Source organism: Pteronotus mesoamericanus, unplaced genomic scaffold (assembly GCF_021234165.1).
Source record: "Pteronotus mesoamericanus isolate MK-2021 breed Mesoamerican mustached bat unplaced genomic scaffold, CSHL_Meso_final contig_94, whole genome shotgun sequence".
Classification (NCBI taxonomy): domain Eukaryota; kingdom Metazoa; phylum Chordata; class Mammalia; order Chiroptera; family Mormoopidae; genus Pteronotus; species Pteronotus mesoamericanus.
Window position 1 is genome coordinate 17,339,174 of NW_026555285.1, and position 24,870 is coordinate 17,364,043.

The 24,870-nt window shown below is 33.3% G+C and overlaps 1 protein-coding gene across 3 annotated transcripts in view; it reads left to right on the top strand.

Moving 5' to 3' along the window:
• Positions 1-24,870, top strand: part of TDRD3 (tudor domain containing 3) — a 157,465-nt gene that overhangs the window by 104,885 nt on the left and 27,710 nt on the right. For all 3 annotated transcript variants that reach the window (XM_054586408.1, XM_054586409.1, XM_054586410.1), the window contains exons 11-12: positions 11,805-12,655; positions 17,762-17,887. In XM_054586408.1, the coding sequence (XP_054442383.1) occupies positions 11,805-12,655; positions 17,762-17,887 (977 nt within the window). The remainder of the gene's footprint in view (positions 1-11,804; positions 12,656-17,761; positions 17,888-24,870) is intronic.

The window sequence follows — 24,870 nt, forward strand, 5'->3', positions numbered from 1 at the left end:
TAATAGTCAACAGCTGATTGGAAGCTGAAATCAGAGCCAACAACTACAACAAAAAACCTGGTCCTTTATTAGAGTTAGTTTGAAATTCTCTGGTTTAATTTGTTATGGCATTGGTAGTCTCATGATTTGCAATCATTCTGACAGCATAGCACCTTACATTTTACTTTACAGGGCAATGAGGCAAAGTAGTTAAAATGTGCTAGACAAAACACCAGGTGGAAACTGAAAATACACCACATGCTGCACATGTAATTTCCTAATTATGAAAGTAAATTTAATAGTTATTTGAATTTACTAATTACATAGGGAAAATTTTATATAGATTTAGGAATAACTTTAATGAAAAATTTTAAAGGTAATTATAGAAAGTTGGTTAAAAGTAGCTTATAAATTTGAAATATAATTTTTAAAGCATGTTTACAATAAAAAAGGCATTTTAAAGATAATAACTGAGAACGGGATTTATTTTTTGGTCTAGTACCGTAGAAGTGTAGTATTTTCCTGTTGCAAAGTTGTTAATTGATAAATTTGGAAAAATTAGAAATACAGGTAACAAATAAAAGAAAAAGAAACAGCCTATAATCTCATGACCATATTGTTTTCATTCCTATTTATGAGATCATATTTACATAATCTGCTTTTTGTCCTGACAATATATTTCCATGTAATTATATATTTCTTTTAGCATAATTTTTAAGATTAAATAACAGTAGATTGAAATTCTATTTATTTTAGTGATATGAAAGTTGTTTCCGTATTTTGCTATAACAAACTTCAAAATAGTTTTTTAATTATATACCCATAGATGATTTTTTTAGATTCATGTATGGAAGTTAAATTACTTGCCATACATATTTTTAAGATTTGTTAACCACGTTATCAGTTATGATATAATTGTTTTTCTTTGGTTCTTAGGTATAGAGAATATGGATATAGCTTTTCTCCGAATACTAGAACACATGAGCCTCTTTTTCATTTTTGCCATTCTTTTGTTTCCCTCCTCCTCAATGAATGGTCCATTCATTTATACATTTATTGACCACAAAATAAAATAATAATTGGCATTTATTGAATACTATATGCTAGGAACAATGCTGGATGTTTTGCATACTATTGATTCATCTAATCATCTATACATGCAAAAATATATGTTGTTATTTCCATTTGATAGATAATAGATAAAACATCTTACCCATAAGAAATAAAGCACTAGAAGGATTTGGACCGTTGTCTGTGTGATTCCCAACTCTGAACATATTTTTTTTTTTTACTATGATGCATTTCTAAGCACCTGTTTGCTTTTTGGTGGGGAAGAGCAGTCAAGAATTTATTAAGATATGTTAAGTTTTAAAAATCAAGGAGCGATATCAAGGAGGCATTTGATAATCAAGTAGAAGTAGAGAAACCAGGCAAAAAGACATGGAGAATGCAGCTGTCAAAGAAGTAGGAAGAGTATGAGAAATGTTGAGAGATAAGGATGAAAAATGCTCATTAAGTTCACATAACATCAACAGTGTTGTTGGTGATTGATAACAACCACTTTTGAGAGATGAGGGGGTGGGGCAAGCGAGGAATGCTCTGCTTTTTAGCTTTTGGTGATTTCTGTGATGTAAATATCTCCACTATGGTTGATTTCCAGCTATCAACCTTTTAACATCCTGCTTGAAGAATTTCTGAAAATTGAATAATCAGCTCTCGTACAATGTTCAAGCTAGGCTCCAGAATACCACTGGTTGGAAACCTTGACAAAAATAGTTACAGTGAAGTGGTGGGGTTAGAAGACAATCTGAAGGATATCCAGTAGGTGTTATACAAACATTAGGATAATTATTTTGAAGAGAGTGATAAGAAATAACATATTAGTATAGCTTGAAAAAGTTGTGCTGTAGGCTTGGGGTGATGGGTGATTTCTCTTCCTGCCTATTCATCATATTTTTAAAAGGTTGCATTTTATATTTATAATATATAAAAAACATTATCATCATTTATTAACCATGTGTGTTTATATGTACCTGATAGGAATTAGACATATCCTCTGGTTTTACACTTTGTAATTTAAGTCAGAATTCCTACAGAATGCATTTATAGAGGTAATACTTTATATAGAGGAAATAAAATATATACATTTTGAGCTGATAGGCAAAATTTTAAAGCCAAAGAGCTTTGTGATTATTACAGGATATACATAATATCAAATATCTAAAGGTATTTTACACAAAAAATCCTGATTTGTATAATCGAAAATATTAGTTAAGAATTTTGAGGTGAAAAAACTTATATAAACTGGCTTGACTATAAACATAGGGATATTACAAAGTGTTATACTTCTACATAATGCGAATTCATCTATCAGTGGGTCAGTATCATCTTTTTTAACAAATATCTTTAATGATTTGTTTTTGTTTTGCTTTACTTGTTGAATGATTACTCAGCACTAATCTCAGCTATTCTATTGGGATCAGTTTATGCATCAATAGGTAACCTGTTGAATTGTGGTACTATTGTCACTAAACAAAACAAAACAAGCAAACAAAAACATTTGGCTGCTTCTCGCCACAGCAGCCAAACTTGTGAGGCAGATGCTGGTGTGAAAGGAAAGAAGTTTTATTCAAGTGCAGCACTGTCTGGCAGAATGGTGGACTCCTGTATCAAAGTCCATCTCCTCCGCAAGGGCAGGCGTCATGTGGTTGCTAGAGCTACAAGGTCATGTGCTCCCAGGGGGACAGTGTGCAAACACACTGGCTGTCAGTGCATTGCCAGGTGGGCGAGAAAGCAAAACAGCCTCCCTTCTGGAGGCCAAGGGCCATGTGGTGCATGGAGAGAACAAACCAGAGCAAGAGCAAGTCAGGAGCCAGGTTGGGCAATGGGTGCTCTTTGTCCCCTGGGATTATATTAGTTTGGGTGTGGTATGGACCAGGCACTTTCACAGGCTTCAGGTGGGCCCATTTCCCACCCAGTCCCTTTTTTCTCCAGGCTGGACTATCAGGCCTCTTTGGTTGTTACCTCCCCCTGTGCTATTTTGACTTTTTATGGTGCATATGCCTACCTTCCCTTGGTCCCACCCCCAATATGGAACGGCAAGTGGGGGATCACTTTTCCTATACAATTATTTTATTAGCTTTTTGCTTGCTCAGGCCATACCCATTGATATTCCTCGCTTGCCACATACCAGTCTAAGAAGCCCCTTCTGCTGCCATCTTCGTCAGTGGGAAACTCCTTGGGGCCTCAGACATACTCTACCAGTAACCCTGTGACTTTTAAAAAATAGTGTTCCAGTCCAGAAATGGGTGTTCCTTTGGCTTTTCTTTTTAAAAATCCTCTGTATTTTCATTTTTCTGCCCCTTAAAATAAATTGGCTTTAAATTTCACTAGCATGTTTTGGCCTCAAATTGTAAGAGTTCTCACTTTTATTTTGCTATAGTTTTGTGTTCAAGAACATATGTTGCAAAGATAATGTGTTTAAAATGATCATAATTATGAGCCTGGAAAATATTAATTGGGGTGGAAGAAAAGATCACACAAATTAAGTTTAGCTTTTTGCATTTGACTGATGCTTCCTGTGTGACAGCTTCATTAGTTCTGGGATGTTATCCTTTGGGGCAGTTCTGTATGTTTAGTTGATTTTTCCAGTATATTTTCTTCAATAAACAATATTTGAGCTAAAGCAGAAATAACATAAAGTTCTTATGTCTAAATGGTTTTTGACTCACAAATTTTGTGCCTTGTGTATAAATACCCAGCTCATCAACAAGGAAGCTTTACTTGACTTGCCCACAACCACTAATGTACAGATGAATTTAAGGCATCTGTGGCAGTGAGTAGTGTGGGAATAATAGTAAGACTGCATTGTTACATTTGATTAAACAGTTCTTTTGTATTATTTTATGTCCAGGATATCTAGCAAGATGAAAATAATCTAATTTTACAGAGGTTTTTTAAGACAGAAGTATGATCAGCAGTACTTATTTATATATGAGTTTGATTGGAAGGAAGAAAAGGTGTGGTCCTTTATAGTTTAGGATTAGAGCATTAGGATTAGGAGTCAGATGACTTAGATAAAACATAACAACTAACATACATTATAGGCACTACAAAACAATGTTGCCATACTCCATATCCTTATCTCCTGTTTTAATTTTCCTTAATGGGAGGAAAAAGCATTATATCATAGAGAGGTGACACAGCTACATTTTTCCTCTTGAAGTTATTAGGAAAACACAGAGAATGGGATTACAAGTGATTGTGCTACCAAGATGATATGAGTAGACAGTAATTACAAATAAGCTTTATTTTCTAAAATAGATTTTTCTTCATAAAAGCCATGCATATTCACTCTAGGAAATACTGAATGGTCATTTATTCAGCCCACAATATTAACGTGGAGCTTACCATGTTCCAGGAACTGTGTTAGAAAGGGGTATATTGGTAAACAGAAAATGGTTCAGCATCTTGAGGTCTAGCAAGGGAAGGCGATTTGGACAGTTCTGTCTGTGCTATTGTTGTGTATGTTCCGTGGCACAGAGCTCAGTCCCTGTGGGGATGGAGAGGGACAGTGTCCTGGAAGAAGAGCCGTCTATGCTGAGGCTTGAAGAGAAACTACAAGGAGGTCACCTGGGACATGTGCTGGCATGGTTGCACATGTGATCATAACACACTGAAAGTGCTCAGCACAAGACACATCTCTTTCACTAGGAAGCAAGGCTCTGTTTTAGAGCGACTGTTAGTAAGTGATAGAAAAAAAGGTGAAACGTGCTAGAAAAGCCATCTGAAGAGGTCATTACAGAAGTTTTAGAGGTGGAATAGAAAGCAAAATTAATCCAATGGCATATTTTAGGTATGAAATATAGGATGTAATAATAATCCCAAAATTTGTTAATAAAGAAAAAAAGGAAAATCAGGTAAGTTGTATAGATATATTCTCACCTAATGGGTCAATTTGTACAAGTAATATTTTTTGAGCCCTGGCAAAATTTGTAATGCTAATCCTAACCTGGGATTATTATAAGGAAATACTGAAAATAAGTAACAGTTATTAATGATTTAATGTTAGCGGCATAATGGAAGGTTTATTCAGAAGGTATAGCAGGAAAGTTATAGTGGGGCCTTCAGCCTGCCTGCCCAAGCCTGACTAGTTGTGTGACCTGGTCAAGCTTGTTAGGCTTCCTTATCTGTGAAATGGCAATGTTACAGTTACACCCTGAGATAAGCTCATTTGGTCTTTTAAGATATGGGGAATTTTACATACTGACTGAAGTAAACTTTTTTTTGTTTGTTTTGGTGTTTGTAAGGACCAGCTTGGACTTTTCATGCCCTTTGAATATGCCTGGAAAGGGACTCCTTTATAGTTGTAGTGTTGATGCGTGTTGCAGTTTCTCAGAGTTCTCATGATTTGTACATTTATAGCAGTGATGATCTTATACTTTATGCCACTAATTTCTCTCTCTCTCTGTTTTATTAAGGAGATTTTGGGCACTAAAAGACTAATTCTATAAACATTGACTATGATAAATACTGTGTGAGCTTAGCCTTAAATTTAATATGTCATGGTTATGAGAGTTTAATAAGAACAGGAAATCAACTTTGTATCTTTTAGTAACACATGAAAGAAAAGATGCCACATCCGATTATAACTAATTTTAATTCTTGTGTCCATCTTTTTTTCTGGGACTTTGTATCTTTAATTATTTGTTTATAATGGACATCAATTTTGGGATATTGGTATGTACAACCTTTTTCTCTTTGAAATAAATAATTACTGGTGATTATATTTTTATTTAGAATTATCCCTGCAAAGGTTTTGAGGGGGGGCCATATTACCTCATGAAGAAAGTTTCTAGCCCAGAACTTTTATGTCTGCTGTTCTTTGTTGGACCATCTTTCCACACTTTTACTGCACTTCTTAATTTTTAAGAGTCAAATGAGACCACTTCTTCAGAGAACTAAATTAGTTTACCACCCACTACTCCCAGTTTTATCACAATGGTCTGTATATTTCCTTTTTGGGGCTTTTTCACAGTTCTAAGCTGTGTCATTTGTTTATGTATTTTTTTCCCTGCCTCTTTCCATTGTTCTAAAGTACCAGGGGTAGAGAGGTTATGGTTCTTACCTACTGCTTCTTATAGAGTGACTACAACAAGGTTGCCTCCTGACTACAGTTGGTGTGCAGTGACTATAGTATAGAGTAACTAAATGAAGAAATGAGACAATCAGGTTACAGCTGTTCAGTGGTAGGACTGGGGTGTAATATCAATTCATGAGAAAAACAATTTCACAAATATTTTTAATTGAATCTTCACCATAATCCTCTGATAAGTATCATTATCCACACATTGCTGATGAAGAAACTGGGGCTCTTTGTGACTTTCTCAGAGATGCATCACTGGGAAGTTGGAGAATGCATTTATTTGGTCATAAGCTTAGTGTTTGTATTGTGTAATTTTCTTCTATAATCATTTGAACTCAGTCTAAATCTATCCCAATGTGCTTTCATGCCCACCTTTCTTGCAAAAAGCAAAATACAAGACTAGATTTTCTATTTCAGTTTTGCACCCTTAGCTGAGCTCACGTGACAGTGTTAAACAGGCAATTTTCAACTTGGAGGCTTGGTTCATTCTCATTGTTTTTAGTAATTGCTATCTATCTACTAGATGGTGTTTACTGAATGCCATCTATCTGCCTGATTTTATTTTATCTAGGCACTATGCAAATAATTATGTTTATTTGCATAATTATAAATGCTAATGAAGAAAACAATGCAGAGTAAGACTTAGACCAGACCTACCCTCAATTTGGTTACTATGTAATAATATTTAAAGTATCCTCTTTTAAAAAAATGCAGTATTGAAATGAATGAGATACCTCTATGTGTTGACTTGGCAACACATCCATAGTATACAGTTAACTTAAAAAATATCCTGCAGCCTGTGTGATGTGCATGAGTTCATTACAAACAAACAAACAAACAAGCAGAGATGTCTGTATGAATTATAAAAAAAGAAAGAATAAGTTCTGGCCTTGGCCAGGTAGCTCAGTTGGTCCCAATACTCCAAGGTTGTGAGTTTGATCCCAGGTCAGGACACATACAAGAAGCAACCAATGAATGCCTAAGTAAGTGGAACAGCAAATCATTGTCTCTCTCTTTTTCTCTCTTCTCTCCCCCTTCCTCTCTCTCTCTTAAAAAAAAAAATTAAGAAGAAAGAATTACCTCTGAAAATGTTAACAGTGGCCCTCCCTAGAGGTGGGATTGGACAGTCAAAAGGTAGTCAGAATTCACATTTGACAGTCTTCACTCCATATAAGATTATAAGTAATTTTTACTTTTTTAAATATTTCTTAGCATTTTTAACATAGAAAAATTTAAAGAGTATATAGGAGAAATTTTGTCTAGAGAATGTTTATAATATATTTTAAATGATAAATCGTATTAGGATACAATTTTGATTTTCTAATGTATCTAAATTTTCTCTACAATATGACTGATCACTTGACAACAAATAAGTTTTTACTAAAGAGTTCTTTCTGCCCTGTTTTCAATAAAAAAAATAAAAACAAATTAAAGCAAGGTAAGGGTTCTAACTAAAGATAGGGTTGGTGGTGATGAAGATATGTAAATAGCGAAGCATCTTATCCAAGTATTGTTTTCTTTTTGATACAATTAATTATGTTTACTTGCATAATTATAAATGCTAATTATAATAATAATAATGACAGCTAACATTTATTGAATGATTATTAAAGCTAGTTATTGTTTTAGGTTAATCCTTGGAGGTAGGTGCAATTGTTATCCCTATCTTAAAGATGAGGCTCACAAGATTTAAGTAACTTGCCTAAGATTGCAGAATTACTAAGTGACAGAGCTGTGATGTAACTCTGCAGTCTCTCTCCAAAAGCTATATCCTACATGTTATTATGCTGTCTCTTCAGTGCCAGTTTTTGACCTTCTAACTAGCAGCCAAACTGTTAACAGGGGTTTTAGTTTTTTCTGCTTTAACATAAAGATTATTAATTTTAGGTCAGTATTCTGGCAATCCTGGTATACAACTTAATTTTTTCAGTCCATCAAGGACTGTTAAAGGCTTTTGTGATTTTTGCCTCTTCCCAGAAATGAGCAGATGTAGGTGATAAAGTTGTAGCTAAAATGCTGTTGGTTGCATTCTGTTTTTTTTTTCTCTAGTCAGGCAGCTTGGCAGGGCGGAAAAATTGTGGGCTTTAGCTTCAGCTAGATTGGAGTTTAAATTCTTGCTTCAACATTTTCTAGCTGCTAGCTTTGCTTTGTTTTTTCACTTGCAAAATAAGGATGATATTATGGCCCTCCTGGGTGGTTATGAGAATAACATGAAATAACGTAGGCAAGAAACCTGTACAATGGAGTTAGGCACATAGTAAAATCTTAATAAATTTTAGGTTACTTCTTCAAGTAGATCTCTCCAAATAAAATGAAGAAACAACGTACTTTTTTATACTATGATATGCAGGTACAACTGTGACTAGAAAATGAATATTCTCAATAAATTTATTCTTGATTCTTATATTTCAAATCACGGTGTTATAAAATAATTGTCATCTCTTATCTTGTACACATTTTAAAAATCCTGACCTGGTATAAGAGGGACATTTTATTACAAGCCAAACTAAACTCATATAGCATTCTTTGATCAGTTTTTTTTATATGAATTTTTTTCCTTTCATCTTTTAGAGATTTTTGGTTTTAGTTTTTCTCTGATGAATTTTTTATCATGTTTGCTAATCTTCCCTTTTCTCTTTTCTCCTATTTACTATTAAATGTTACCAATTTCTATTTATATTTTTGTATATCTCTGAGTAACTAATGAAAAAAATGTAATGTAAATTCTTGTGTCCATTTTTTTCTGGGATTTGGTGTCTTTATTTTTATTTATTATAATGGACATCAATTTTGGGATATTGGTATGTATAACCTTTTTCTCTTTGAAATAAATAATTACTGGTGATTATATTTTTACTTAGAATTATCCCTGCGAAGATCATTTTTAAAAAAGTTGATGCATTGTATTCTGTTGTTTGTAGAAAAATAACTTGACACATTTTTTATTAGAGTGGTTGTAGACCTGACCTGTGGAGCTGATTGGTCTTTTGGGTGATTTGGAATCATCACACCTCCTCAAGAATGGTGGCAGAGAGCAATGAGATTTTGCTTGGAGCACTGAAGAGCTTTCTATTTGATTTGGGGGTCTGTGTCTTAATTTACCTAAAATTACCTTTTTCACAGTTTAGTAATTGAGCATATTCTGTTATTTTTTAATAGATTATCTCAGTTTCAAAATATTTACTTTATATCTGACTTCATTACCTAACTATCTAAGAAAACTGGTACTGGGTTTAAGGAAATCAGAATGATGAACATTTAAGGACTTTCCTTTCTTGGCTTATTGTTATTTTATTTTGAAATGAAGTGGGTATATATGAAAACTGTTCTTTTAAAAGAACAATTTTACCCTCTTCATCATTGAGTTTAATTTATTATTTTAATTCTTATTTTAAAATTAATTTTTGTAGATTCTTCTCTCACCATATTATTTCGCACATTATTGGAAATGAAGTATGTTCATAATTAGTAAAATGATTTGTTTCATTCTGTAATCTAATGTATGTCATCAATGAAATATATTAGGAAATATTTACTTTGTTTTTTGTTTGTTTTAGAATAATTGAAATCAAATTCTCCCATACCTACCAAGCCTAGTTGAGGCCTTCATGCTGTACACATGGTTATCTAGAACCCAACCTGTAGTCCAGGATACTTACTTACTCTTGTGATGACCTAATATATTTGTACTTTCTGACCATCATAGGTATCAGTGGCCCTAACTGGAGTAATAAGACAAATTGATCCCTAAACACAGCCACCCTAAAATGCTTACATCTCAAATGTCTATTCCAGATGGCAAGTAAATATCTTAATATTTGACTTACTTTGGAAGCTGGAAAATTTCTTCACTATACAAGGGACTTTACCTCTCTCTCTCTTTATTAAATAAAACCCCATAACATCCATATCTCAAGACTGCAGTGGGGAATATTTGATAATAAAGTACACTGGGGTACTTAATACACTGCAGATAGAAAAAGGCAACTGCTATTTTTACTCTATAATAGTGAGTGACTAATACCAATATGTGCTTTCTGCTGAAAGTGCTCATTCTTGTACTGCTTATATTCACTATTGTTCTTGCTCCCCTGAATGTTGACTCCTGGGTAATTTTTTTTTTTTTTAATGCCAGCAGAAACTAAAAGTAATCAGTTTTCTTCTTGCTAAGAAAAACTTAATGTTGACTACAGTTGTTAAAAACAAGATATTTGTATTATATTTATAAAGCAGATCTTGGGAAAAAGTAGTATTTAGAAAATGTCTCTGTAAATGGTCTTGGCTAGTATTCGGATCTTGCATATTTGAAAGTCTTAATTCTTTGTCACAATTAATGGGTGGTTTGGTTGGATAAGAATTGTACTTAGAAAAGAGTTTTCCTTTATTTTCAAAGATATTTAAAACTTGTTAGATTGGCTTCCAGCTTCCAGCGGTTCTGTTGAAAAGTTTTTGTTTTGTTTATTTGTTTGTTTTCCTATTTTGAGTCTTGATCTTTAGTCTGTGACTTGTTTTGCCACCCAGGAACTTTTAAAGGTCTTCTCTTTCTCCCAGTCGATTTGAACATTTTATATGGTAGCTTTCTGCCTCTAAGTGGGTATTTGGAGATATATGGAAGTAGTAGGAATGCTGGGAGAGGGTGCTTTGGCATTTAGTGCCTGGAGGTCAAAGAGGGTAATTTTCTTGTAATACAAGAAACAGTTTCACTCAAAATGTCTGTCATGCCTCTGTTCAGAAGTATTTTGATCCTTGGGAAATATAAGAATAATTCTGACTTGCATGTTGATTATGGGGTATAACAAGGGAGATAAGACACATGTACCAAAGACCAATTAATATGTTTTCGTAATAATGTTATAGACATGTTGTATAAAACAACGGAGAAAGAAAAGTGTAAATGACATGGTACAAATTGAAATAGAATAAAAATCACTATGTGAAATACAGTCATTAAGTTATCTATGAGTATATGTTTACCATGTTACTGGTTTTGATATCTAGCTGGATATTATTTGCACTATCGTGCTTAATCATATTTTTGACAATTTTCTGTATTTCCAGGTAGTACTTGCTTTTAATTACTTTGATAGGTCAAGAAAACTATTAATTCTTTTCTATAGTGGGATATCTATTTGTAAGCCAAACAAATCCAAAAAGATCCAGATCTTTTTTTTCCAGATCCAAAAAGTTTTGAGAAGTAACATTTTTGCAAGGCTAGAGTTTGACTGACAATAATAGCTATACTTTTCTAAATTGGAGTGGGATTCAGAAAGGAGTTGAGCAGTGGTTGTACTTGGGCAGGTTTATAGCAGCTTTGGCGTTAGCACTTTGCAGTTCTATTTCAGTAATGTCTTGGGAAATGAATTACTGAGATTGCATATATAGGTAGCTATAAGAATGCAAACATTCAATGACAAAGACAAATTGCATTTAAATTACCCACAATTTTTTCATGGTTCATACATATCATTGCTTTACTCCACTAATGTGACTGACTCAGGAAACTACATTTGAAATATAGGATTCTAAGGAAGCAGAGGAGAATGAAGATAATGAGCAGGGAAGATAATGAAAGATGATAAAATAGAAGTTTGATTATTTCGTATTAATATACTAATTGTTAGGCATTTTAAAATAAGTATTGAGAGTCATCATTTTGATGTGCATATAATTTACTTTTCAGAACCTAAGTCACAACCACAGCAGCTTCATCAGGGACAACACCGATTGTTGAACACTGAGCAAAATGGAATAAAAGATAATAATCAGTCAAGATATCTTCCTCGAAGTGACACCAGACAGCCAAGAAATGAAAAACCTCCTCGTTTTCAAAGAGAAACCCAAAATTCAAAGTCACTTTTAGAAGGCAGTGGATTACCTAGAAATAGAGGTACTGATAGACCAAGTACTTCTTCAGGATCTGAAGTATGGGCTGAAGACAGAATCAGATGTGATAGACCATATTCAAGATATGATAGAACTAAAGACACTTCATACCATTTAAATACTCAGCACAATGATGGTGCTTTTAAAAAAAGGGATAACTCTATGCAAAGCAGATCAGGAAGAGGTCCATCCTGTACCGAGGCAAAAGAAAGTCTACTTCCTCAAGAATCTATAGATTATAATAATCAAAAACGTGGGAAAAGAGAAAACCAAACAGCAAATTCTGATCATTTTTATGACAGGAAACAACGAACAATAAATAATGAAGCTTTCAGTGGTATAAAAATTGAAAAACATTTTAATGTAAATACTGATTACCAGAATCCTGTCCGAACTAATAGTTTCATTGGTGTCCCAAATGGAGAGGCAGAAGTGCCACTGAAGGGAAGGCGAGTAGGACCCATTAAGCCAGCAGGACCCACCACAGCTACAGCCTATGATGATAAAATATTTTACAACAGTGGGCCCAAAAGAAGATCTGGGCCAATCAAACCAGAAAAAGTACTAGAATCGTCTATTCCTATGGAGTATGCAAAACTGTGGAAACCTGGAGATGAATGTTTTGCACTTTATTGGGAAGATAATAAGGTACGCATGCTATAGTGGTATTGTATGGTAATATTACTAAATGGAGCATTCTAGTGAGACTGTATGAAGCCATTGCTTTGGGACTCTGAATTGTGTTCTACATTTGTAACTGTTTAAATTCTTTAAACAGATTTATAAATATGTAATTTATAATTTATAAAAGAGGAAAAACAAAATATTTACTGTTTTTTATGGACAATTAGGGAGGGAGAATCAGTCCGATAAAATTTGGTTAGGTTTAGGTTTGATTTTAGGTTGTACATCAGAATAGTATTGTAAAAGTGATTAAGCAAAGTTGGTGACTTCACTTACCATCCACTGAACTATTAATGTTTGCTTTCCTTTCTAGTGAAATTATACTAATTCATAAGAGAGAAATTCCGTTAAGTGGCACAGAGTTAAATTCTTCAGATTCCATCTAAGTTAAAGAAAATTTACACAGACTACTTTTTTAAAAAATTAAGAGAAATGTTAATTATTTAGCTAATAATAAATAATGTAATAATTATTAAACCAATAATTTAAACATTCTTTTGTTCTGCATTATATGCTGGCTAAAAGAGAAAGAGGGAAATTGAGGAGAAAGAGGGAGGGAAAAATAGAAGGTGAGATCAAGAAGGAATACGGTGGATTTGTTAAAGGAGCTTGCAGAGGGAGAAAAGACCAGCACAGTGAGAACAGGACAGAGGGATTCTCCGAGGGAAAGGCCTTTGCACGCGCATGTTTACCTACTGCCCAACATTTTCTGCCAACTACTCTTCTCATCCCTGAGGGCTGGGCTCAAACATCCCTTCCTAAAGGAAGCCTTCCTTTACCTGCCCCTTCTCCTTCCTACTTTAATTATCTTTCTCATTGGTGCCTATTCACTTTCTAAAAGTTATCAGAATTTGTAAGTATTTTTTATTTTGATTCCTGGATTGAGAGCTCTCCCCTACCATAATTTTAAGTTTGTTAAAGGCAGGATTATGTCTGTCTAGTTTTCATCTGCAGCCCTGCTCTTCCTGCAGTGTAGGGATTTCATAATTATTTTTTGGACCCTGTTAATTAATTTTGAGGAGAGCACTTGTATAAGAAAAAAGTGAGGTGGTTAGGGGACTGGAGATACCAGCAAGGTAATGAAAACAGAGTTAAGGGAGTTATAGTGCCAGACACCTAGATAGATGTGAGGATCAGGTCAAAGTAAAAATATTTGAGATAAAATATTTCGTAAGTAGGGTATTGTCAACCGATAAGGTAAGGATGTGTCACAGAGCGAGACAGAGACACTAAAAGAAGTAGTGGAAGTAGAGTTAACTGAAAATTTCAAGGAACTGAAATTCAGGCTAGGAAATGTGGGTGGATCTTCTAAAAAGATGCTGTAGGCCTTGGGGTCAGGAACCAGACCTCATACTGTTCAGTGGATAATGAGGCATTAGCTGAGTGCTAGGCATAAATTGTTACCCAATGATATAAGCAAGGAGGGTACACATGGTATAACTAGGTGGCATAATCTTAAGGTGTTTGTATACATGTAGGATAATACTCGTCTAGTATCTGCATCTCTACTGCCAAGTTTTTATTCAAGGCTAAAAGGAGGGGCAGAGACAGCACTAGTTGTGTTTTTTCTTTTTTTCCAGAAAAGCAAAGCCTTCCCAGAAATATCAACAGGCAATCTCATTAGTTGGAACTTTTACATGGCTCCTTCCTGGCTAATAGGAAGGCTTGGAAAGCAAGTACTATTCAGACTATTACTCTTTCAACTCAGACTACTCACTTTCCAAAAAACAGGAACTGTTTGATTTGGGTAATAAGGGATTACCTATGTTTACCTGTTTCTCACTCATGGTTTGTAGAGCTAAGTGTCTGCCTTAGAGTAGACCTTGTGTTAGATACCTCTGTGAAACGTTGATTAAGATGAAAATGGAAAAATATTTTTTCCATATTGGACAGTGTGGGATTGTTGGTGACTTCAACGAGCAGAAGAGGTAAGTGACTGGAGTTCATGTCAGATGATGTTTGAAAGGCTTAGTAGACCACTGAGATTGTCCCTTAAAATCCCATAAAGATTATGCCATAGTAGTAAGTACAGAACTACAAACAAGGCATTACAAACCCTAAAACCAGCCTTTACAAGATCAAGGACATCTGTTTGTACTCTGTCTGCCTGCCTAAAGAAAATACAATCCTCTTTTTGGGAAAAAAATACATTTTCTAGAATGTTTTCAATATTTTATCTGCAATGCCTGGTATCCTATAAAAAATTATGAGTCATAGTTTAAGAGAGAATATGAATGACCAGAAACAAATAAAACAACAGGGAAAAATAAAAGACCTACAAATATTGAAATATTAGACTTTGCAGACAAGTTCTTCAACAATTATTGAGAATTCAACATACCATGATTGAGTAGCTGCTAAGCAGCTAAATGTCAGGTGCTTGGGATAGGTCAGATAGCTCTGGCTGTGTTATTGCCCATATACCTTCAAATAACTAATGAGATTGTTAATGAAACTTTTAATTGTGATTGTCTAAAAAAATCAATGATTCTGAATCTATGTAATGCCACTACTGAATATATTCAAAATAATGTCATATACCTTCTGAATAAAATAAAAATATTTTGAGTTTTTTGAATATTATTAGAATGATTGGATGATCTTCTAACTTGACTACTTTGATTCTAATTGGATGTATACTTTTAGTTTAGAGTGAGGGACTATGGGCACTATATAGATTATATGATTAAACAAATGAGATAAACAGTATTCACCCTCTGAAAGAGATGAGACTAGTTATCTTCTGAAACCACCTAATTTAAGAAATAGCTTTTATATGTCTTGTCAAGAATAGGCACCTTTCTAATTTTCCAGTCAGAGACCCAGGTGAAGATTTAAGAAAAAGCATTGGCTAGAATTGTCATTAAGAAATCATCTTAATTGCATTGTAATGATGTTTTGGAGCTGAGTAATCAATTGGTACAATCTATCATTTAAAAGATTCTTTCCAATATCTTGCCTTCTTGAAGCTTTATTTTCATTGAATGATTTCATAATTTGGAACAATTCTTCCTCCACTAGACTGCCATAGCTAGTTCAGCTCTTTCTGCCCTCTCATCTGGAATGCTCCAACAACCTCCAAACTGGTCCCCTTGCCTTAAACCTCATTCCTTTTAAATCTGTCCTCGGAACTGCCACCACGGTGCTCCTGGACTTAGACCATGTCATTCTTCCTAGGTAAAATCTTGTACCTGTACAGTGAATACAGATGCTAACATGCATGTAGAGTCTCAGTTAGCTGGCTGTTACCTTCTTGTCCTTCCTAATTTTCTACTGGTTGACCTCACGTTATGCCATAATTAATTTTAAATTCTTCGTAGTTTCCTATGCTCATCTTCATGTTTTATGTCTCTGTAACATTCCCTGGAACAAACACCCTTCTCAGTTCTTTCTGTGGCTAAACCCCCTTCACCTTTAAAGACTAGGTACCTATTGTCATCTGCCCCAGGAAGCTCTTCCCAAACTCCTCAGCTTTATCATATGCCTTATCTCACTACACCTTTATTACAGTGCTTTCCACAATTACATTGAAGTCATTTTTTACATGAGTTTTCTTTATGAAGATGTCAATTTTTTTTGTTTTCGTAGGACATATTATGGCTCATTGTTTGTTGAATTTACCTAAACTGACATAATTATCTGAGAAGCTTACAATTAAATCATAGGTCCAAAAACACAACAATTCACAAACACAGAAATGTGCGGCTAAAGAAATAAAGGAGGGTGAAGAGACATGAATGTATATCAAGACCTCTACAATTTAGAAAATTCCAGTATCATGTCTCTAAATTTCTTAACTTCCAGACCTGGGAAGGAAGCATCATGGTTTAACTAAATTACTTTTGTAGTATGAAATATACTAGTGAATAAGTAAAAACAGATATTTTCCTGGTACATCCAGGATAACTCATATTTTAGAAGGATATGGAGAATAAGACTTTCTGTTGCCTTTAGCATTTTCAGATTCTGATGAGCCTATTAAGAGATACTGTTAGAGCAGATAGTGTTATAGTAGAGTCTCCAAGTAACGTAATTTAAAGAAATTATTCCTTAAGAGGAAGTAGTTCTTTATTTCTATTTTATGTTCACTAAGCAACATTCCATCCTATAGTTTAGGCCCTGAATGGGTTGGCCTATAGTGGAGGAGTACTCCAATTAGTTGACCTACTCCTAGTTATTTTGTTAAATTTTAAAATTGTATTTCTTTTGTAAATCAGTCCTTGTGGGTTTGTTAATGAACTAATGTTCATTAGTTCCCAGAACCAAGTAAAACTAGATAAACTGATAAAATAAAAATGTCCAGTCTTGCAGTGTCTCAAATGCACTAACTCCTGGATGGGAATAATGTGCTCACTCCTTACCTGACGCCCCTACTTCACCTCAGCTGCCTGTGGAACCAGCAGCAGTGAGCCTTTTTCTTTGTATTTATTTTTGTCATATATTTCTGTTTTTTAAATAAATTGGTCCATAATTATATATTCTGATTAGTACATAAGAATCATCAATGTTAGTCAAAGGACTTCAATGGCTAACAACAAAGCATGACTCTAGTTCTTTATACATCGAGTAGCATGTGAATATTCTTCTACTGAGCATTGAGCTCTGTCCTGAATTATTACTACTGTTCAGTGTGTGTCAGAAGTCATATGGATAAGATAATTTATCTTTCTTTAGCTAATTTATGATTATTCAAAGGTAAGTTTTCTTTCTTAAATGTATTATACTCTTAAATTTTTTTCTTTAAAATATTGCATATTTGAAAGCTGCTAAGAGAATAAATCTTAAAAGTTTTTATCACAAGAGAAAAAATCTTTAACTATGGTGATGGACATTAAAATTATTATGGTGACCATTTCACACATATACATATATCAAATCACTGTGTTGTACATCTAAAACTAATACAATATTCTGTCAGTTATATCTCAAAATGTTAATTAACTTTAAAAAAGAACTGAGTTTTTTAAAAATGACACATTCTAACACTTCGATTATTTACGTTTCCATCAAATATTGCCCTTTGTACGCAATGTTGATTGTCCTATTTAAAACTCCTTTTTGTCTCCTCAGTTTTACCGAGCAGAAGTTGAAGCTCTCCATTCTTCAGGTATGACAGCAGTTGTTAAATTCATTGACTATGGAAACTATGAAGAGGTGCTACTAAGCAACATCAAGCCCATTCAGACAGAGGCATGGGTACGTGATCCAAATTCTGTACACAGGAATAAGCTATTTTGAAGAAAATACATACCTCTGAAAGATAAGTCATAGTAATACAAAATTTTCCAGTGGAAAAATATTTTAAATTTCGTTAAAACTGGCTATCCCTAAAGTAAGGTTTTAATTTAATAATTACATTGGACTACAATAAAAACGAAAGCACTGGAATTACTTTTCCTGTATGATGCTTTGTTATATTATGTTTTGGAAATAGGTGCCCGTATTTATATGTTTGCCATATATTTGTATGTGTAAAATTAGTTTTTATGCATATTTTGTTACTTTCAATTTGACTAAATTATGTCCAGCAGTTGTAAAATTTAAATCTCTGTTGGATACATGTATATTCTTTATTATTTTAGTTACATGTACAATTAAGAAAAACACTTTAAAGTATATATGAATTCACACTGCATGTACTACACATATACTTATATATGTACATGTACAGGTTAACTGTAAATATCTGTTTAATAATTATTTGATTATTTTTGATGCCAAATGTTTGATGTCAAAGCTGTGTGATAATTTTAATGATGTAATTTAATAATGTACTGGCTTCATGGAGTCCATTTTATCCAGGATTTATGTGACTTGATATAGATAGATTCTCAACTACATTTAGTCCAAAACAGGAAGACAAGGCATATTAAAATTAGTTTGATCAATAGATGTTTCTCTCCCATTCTCCCTCCCTCCCCAACTCTCTTAAAAAAAACAAAAAAAGAAGAAGGAGAATGAAGCCCTGACCAGTGTGGCTCAGGTGGTTGGGCATCATTGTTCAAAGCAAAAGGTCTCTGGTTCCATTCCTGGTCAGGGTACATGCCTACATTGCTGGTTTGGTCCTCAGATGGGTCGCGTACGAGAGGCTTCAGGTGGATGTTTCTCCCTCACATCAATGTTTGTCGCCCTCTTTTCTCCCTCCCTTCCCCTTTCTCTGAAAAAAAAAAAATTAGTTTGATAACTTTTAAAATGTTTTTTCTCCAATATGTGTATAGCTGTTAATAAACATCATTTAGAAGCCTAATTTGTAGCTATTTCAATAAACTATCAAAATGTACTACAAAAATTGTATCATCTAGACAGTAGTTTCAACATTTAAACCTGGATTGTTTTCTCATGAACTTCTTTTAGTTTATTTTAGTTTTGATTTTTTAACATTTTCCTGTCATGACCTCAGTGTCATGCCTTTATCCAGTGCCCCCACACCCCACCCCAAAGATAAATAAAACGACAAAAAACCTTGTAGCTATAATCACATTTTGGACCATGGATCTCGATTCTTTACATTTTTATTCCAGAAAAACTATTACTTTCTAGATAATTTATCATATCACTAATATTTCTAATGGTTCTCTAAAGTTTAGCCACTTTTTTTTCCTAAAAGCCTGACATACTATCAATATCTAACTTATATCTTTCTTTTCTTTTGAGAAAATTGTTGTATCCAAATTTTTGTCCTTTAAATTCTTATACAATGGCAATTTGCATTCTTTTTTCTCTTTAATACTTAATACTTTAATCTGTTTTTATAATAAAAGTAATTATTTATTCAGTCTGTATTTCTAGGAGTTAAGTCCTGGTTTGCTCTTCATCATGTGCTCCCAAATGTTTTTAGCCATTCCAGTCAGAGGTTAAACTAGATTTTCACATTTAGCTTTTTTTTTTTATTATTTAGAGATTTAATAAGAGATTAATTATATTCTTTTCTCCTTAAGGAGAAATTTGTTTTCTTACTGCATGTCTTCTCTACTTCCTTTTTCTGTTCCAGGGTGGCCATAAGTGAGGAGCTCATTTGTCATTCTTCACTGTAGCTCTTCCATTCAAAAGGTGTTTGATACTGAAGCGATCATTTTCTTTCCACAGTCAGTGACTCTTCCTCTTTGCCCCGCCCCATAGTCCTTATTGCTTTATCATTGATTTTAGACCTGTGTAAACATAGCTGGACAATGACTTTATCAGATGCCACAGCCCATGTAGTGATTTGTTCTGAACCACAGCAATTTGGTCATATTCTTCCTATCCCTTTGCAAATACTCATATGTGCATTGTGGTATTTTTTTACATGTATTTACTTTTTCTGCAGTCAACTTAAAATCTTTTTAATAAGATGCTTAAAATGTTTTTCAGGAAGATGCAAGACAGACTCACTAAGTCTTTTGGAGATTTTGGTATTTCTTTTCTCCTACCTACAAATAATCAAGTGATTGTTGACATTGTAATTTTGCATAAATTAATATAACAAAGATTTTTGGATCAGGAACATCATTACTGAGGATAAGATTGTCCTTTATTCTTTATCTGAATGAATAACTGACTTAGTTGTAGGAACATCTTCCTCTTGATATATACAAGGTACCAGCTTAACATATCTTCACCCATCTCTATTTTAAAAAATACATAAAGATCCTCTAAGGAAAAGTCTATGCAGCTGTTGGTATATTTAATGTAGAGTTAGTGTAAAGTTCTCTTAGCCTCTGAGAGTGTTAATGTTCGGGTGTATGAGCACTTTTTCTTTTTGTAACTGGGGAATTCTAACAAGTTTGAAGTTATTCAAAAGTAAAACATATACTACACTAATACTAAGGTAACCCTAATTGGTAAGTCATACTAGAAAAATTAAAGGGCTGTAAAGGTGCAGTGAAGTTGTTAGAAACCTTAGAACAGTTATTCACTCACACTACAGACTGCATAATTTTTTTGTTTTAACTCTTGCACTATATATGTGCATTATGATTTTTAATTTTGAAATGATATGTATATTAAGGATTATGTTTGTTATTGGCACAAAATTTTGGGAAAACTCTTGTTTTCCTAAATGTAGCTATGATCATGTACTGAAGATTCTTTTTTAGATAGTTTGCGGGGAAAACAACCCAAAAATCCTGTATGTAAGCCAAAAGCCTTTATAGAAATCAGTTGCCTGTTTTGTGTCTTAAAGGTATAAGGATAAATCATTAAATAAAAAGCATGAAATATTAAGAGACTCAGTGACTCAGGTAATAGTCTCTCCTATGGAAAATTAAAATAAAAATTTAGTTTACAGTTAAAATCTGAGTATTAATATTTTTCCATGAAGTTTAGGAATTATTTGCCTTAATTCTGTCTGTATACCAAAGATATCTTTTCTCTTTCCATCTGGATGCACCTTTTTATTTCCAGACATGCTCACTCAGTGACGATATTTTAGGTAGCAAAAATTTATGTTCTGATTCTGATTAAATACTTTATTTCCTCTAAAATGATTTACTGAACTTTATGGTAAGTTAGTTTTTATTGTTTTCTATCTAGATTTCACCTGGTTCTTTTAGCTATCATAAAATATTCTGTCTCAAATTTAGTGTCTTTATTATAGTGAACTCTCTAATTATCACATGTAATGTGAGTTTCACAGCCAATTAACTGGATAAATGCTCTAAAATTTTTCAATAGTCTTTAAACATTGTAGAATTTTCCTTGTTTTATTAAAGTAGCTGAAGTATTAGGAGTCTCATTTTATCTGTAAAATTATGTAGGGAAAAAAAAACCATACTGTGTATTATTTTATATTTCTGACCACTGTGTGAGAAAACATTAGAGGCAAAGAAAACCTGCTATTTATGTTCCCTGCAGTCCCCTTCCAAATTGGTTCCTTTTAACTCTTAAAACTAATACCAGAAATCCAGTAAAAAGATGCCACCGGCAATTCGGAATTACTGTAAAATACCCTGCTGCTGCTGCTCAGACAAACCTTTTGTGTTTTTAGGGTGTTGTTGCTTCTGAATTGCTTTTCTAAGCCTGAAAAAACACTGTCAAGTCATTATTCTCCAAATATATTTATGACTTGAATTCCACTGAGACTTTTATGTCCTAAGAAATGCGTTAGAACATGCTAGTTTCTAAACTTTCTTTCTAAAAGTTCATGGTATTTGCTTCTTGGTATCAGGAAATGATCTCTGTTTGCTGTTGTTTCAACTAGAAAAAAATATTGGATAGATAGTGTTCTGAGACCTTAACATGCACATTATGGACAGTAACGCGGGAAAACAACAGATGATTGTTATTGTCTTTCAGATGATTATCCTGTTTTAATTGCTTTTCTATAAAGTATTCATTTATTCAACAAATATTCATTTCACATCTGTTAGGTGCCAAGCCCTTTTCCAGGTCAGGGAGGCATGTTTGTAGGCGAAACACAAAATGTCCTCCCACTGCACAAAGCTTGAAGAAATTTCCAGTTCCAGTTATGTGAAACAAACTTAAATAACACTAGAGTCTTTACTGATACTTTTTGAAGCTTTAAAACAAAATACAAGTGTTAAAAATCTTGTTTACTGAAGTTTTGTTTTAAATAATGTTTAGGTCTTTAGTCATTCCACCTTAGTTTAAAGATAATATGGAAGAAGAAGGTGTGATTTAATGAATTTTATCTACTTAAAAAGTTCTTATTTATTTATTTAAAAATAGAATTTGTTTTTAGGATATTTTGGATTTTTTTATTATAATATATGTATTTCAATTTTGGCATACTTTAAGAAAGGAACTATCAATCTTAAATTTTACTCTTGAAGTAACTTTGTACAGAATTTATTTTATAAGGATATCCTTCCTAGTAAGCACATTTGGAAGTTATCTTTTCAAATTTAAATATGGTTCATAAAAATCCATAAATTATTCTACCACTAATAAAATATTTAAATAGAAACATATAACCAAAATAAATGCTAACCTATTTACTGAGCAAGGACATTGTTTTGAGATAGAAATTAATGAGTTAAAATGCATCCTAAGTATATCTCATGTTAGTAATTTTAATGACATAGTGAAAAAGTTGGGTTGTATTTATTTGTATTTGATATCCAAAGTAAATAATAGATATTAAAAAGAGATAATCATTTTAGAAATCATTAATTTCATAGGAAAATTAGAATTATGTAACAGGGAGGTTCTGCCAATTAGTATGCAGTAAAAAGTACAGGTATCTATTTCAGAAGGTTTTTCATTCCTTCTGTTAAATTCTTATTAATAAATTAATTAGTAGGTATAATTTACCATACTTCAATTTCTGCATTAAAAACATAATTTGATTAAGGTCACTGAAATACATTTCTTCTATCGTACATATTTTGGGAAACTTTCCTTTCAAAGGTGGCCGTATGGACACTGCTGATTTTGTTTTGCAGTATAAACAGACTAAGTCAGAATAAAACTGTGCAGCAAGTTTAGCCCCATTTAAAACATAATTTTCAGATCGTGAGCAGTGGAATTTGGGGGCTTTTATGCAATATCTTGTAGTTCTGTTTTCATAAAGTGTGGTTGTACTTGATGTGGTTTATTCATTGCTTCCTCTATTACCCAGACTTCCCCAGTTCCCACAGGAGGTTGTGGACTGGACAAAAGGCTTTACTGGGGGGTTGACAGCTGCTGGCTCAGAGGGAGAAATGGCTCATTCATAAATGCATGCCATATACACGGATGTATGACCCTAAGTATTGTTCACATCCACCTCCTGAAGTCCAAATTTAGTTTGTGATAATTAAATATAACAGACAATTATCAAAATCTTGAGACCTACTTTTAGTGGCTACGTTTTTCGATAGAGACATTTTATTTAGCCATTTCTGTTAGTACTAAGAGAATAATATGCTATTTTAGGACCTGTACAAAAGAGTTGTTTGAATTTTGGTATCTGATAACAATATATTGTAATCTATTCAGAGGAAATACATATAAAATATCTTTAAAAGAATCCTGGGTAATCTGAGTTTTCCTTTATTTAACAGTGAAAGTACAGATTAGATTATTATTATTTCATCTTCCTTCTTTACTGAAGGTGAAATAACTCCCAAAGTGAAATAACATGGCAGGATATTACCTAAGATGTGCTTTCTTTTAAAGTTATTTTAATGGTGACTCACATTTGTTTCTAACTTTGACTGCAGTTTATAAAAACAATTTAAGCCTTAAATTATTTCAATATTAAGTTCCAAGTTAGCATAACTGAAAAATCACAGCATTCTTTTTTTTGTTTCATGAATAATGCCAGTAGATACTATGTTAACCTTTTATCATCTAAGCCACCCCTTTACTAAGGGCAGCCTAAAGTATGGGCTCCTGAATTATGGTGTTGATTAATTAAGAAGTAAACTCATGATGCTTTAGATTTATGCCGAATGTTCTATGACTTTGATATTTTCTTTCAAAATAGTGTTAAGGAGGAATGGATGGGGTCTAGAGCTAAAGGGCGCTGGAATTGTCAGGTGAACTTATATCTTCCTTTGACACCTTGATTCAGTAGACCCAAGGTGTGTTATTTTCTAAGCGTAAATTTTGTTTTTTTATTTACTTACCAGGGCTAGTTAAACTATAATTTCAAACTGCACTGTATTTTACCATTTCTTTGCATATACATGCAATAGACTTGCTAATACACTCATTGCTCAGGAAGTAAAGTAGTAAAACAAATGAACCTGAGGAATATTTTCATTTTATTTTATTTCTTTGTTCCCAAAGAAGTTAATGTTATATATTGAGTATATGCCTTGACTAGACACTCAAGTCAGTATATTTTAAAGATTTATGTAAATCTGAAAAGGTAGCCTTCTTAAATGTAAAAAACAAAACCAAACCAAAAAATTCTGAGTTAGTTTCTAGTGATTTTCTGAGCCTCTGAACCCCTTCCATGTGCACCTGAAAATGAAGAAAAATAATGTTGTTCATTGCACCACAGACTTTATTCTCTTTTAGGTGGAGCTCCCACAGTGCATCTTCCCTTTTCTAGAGTCAGTGATTGTGAGCCTTGATGATGAAGGGCAGAAAGGGAATTTATGGTATATATTTGATTGCATACCATAGTAAGTCATCAGTTGTCTATTCTCTTTTTTAATCTGATGTGGTCTCCGTGTGTCCCTGCTTTATAGTATTTTTCTATATTCTTTTGTCATCTGATTTATTAGCTTTCTCTCTCCGTTTTCATTCTA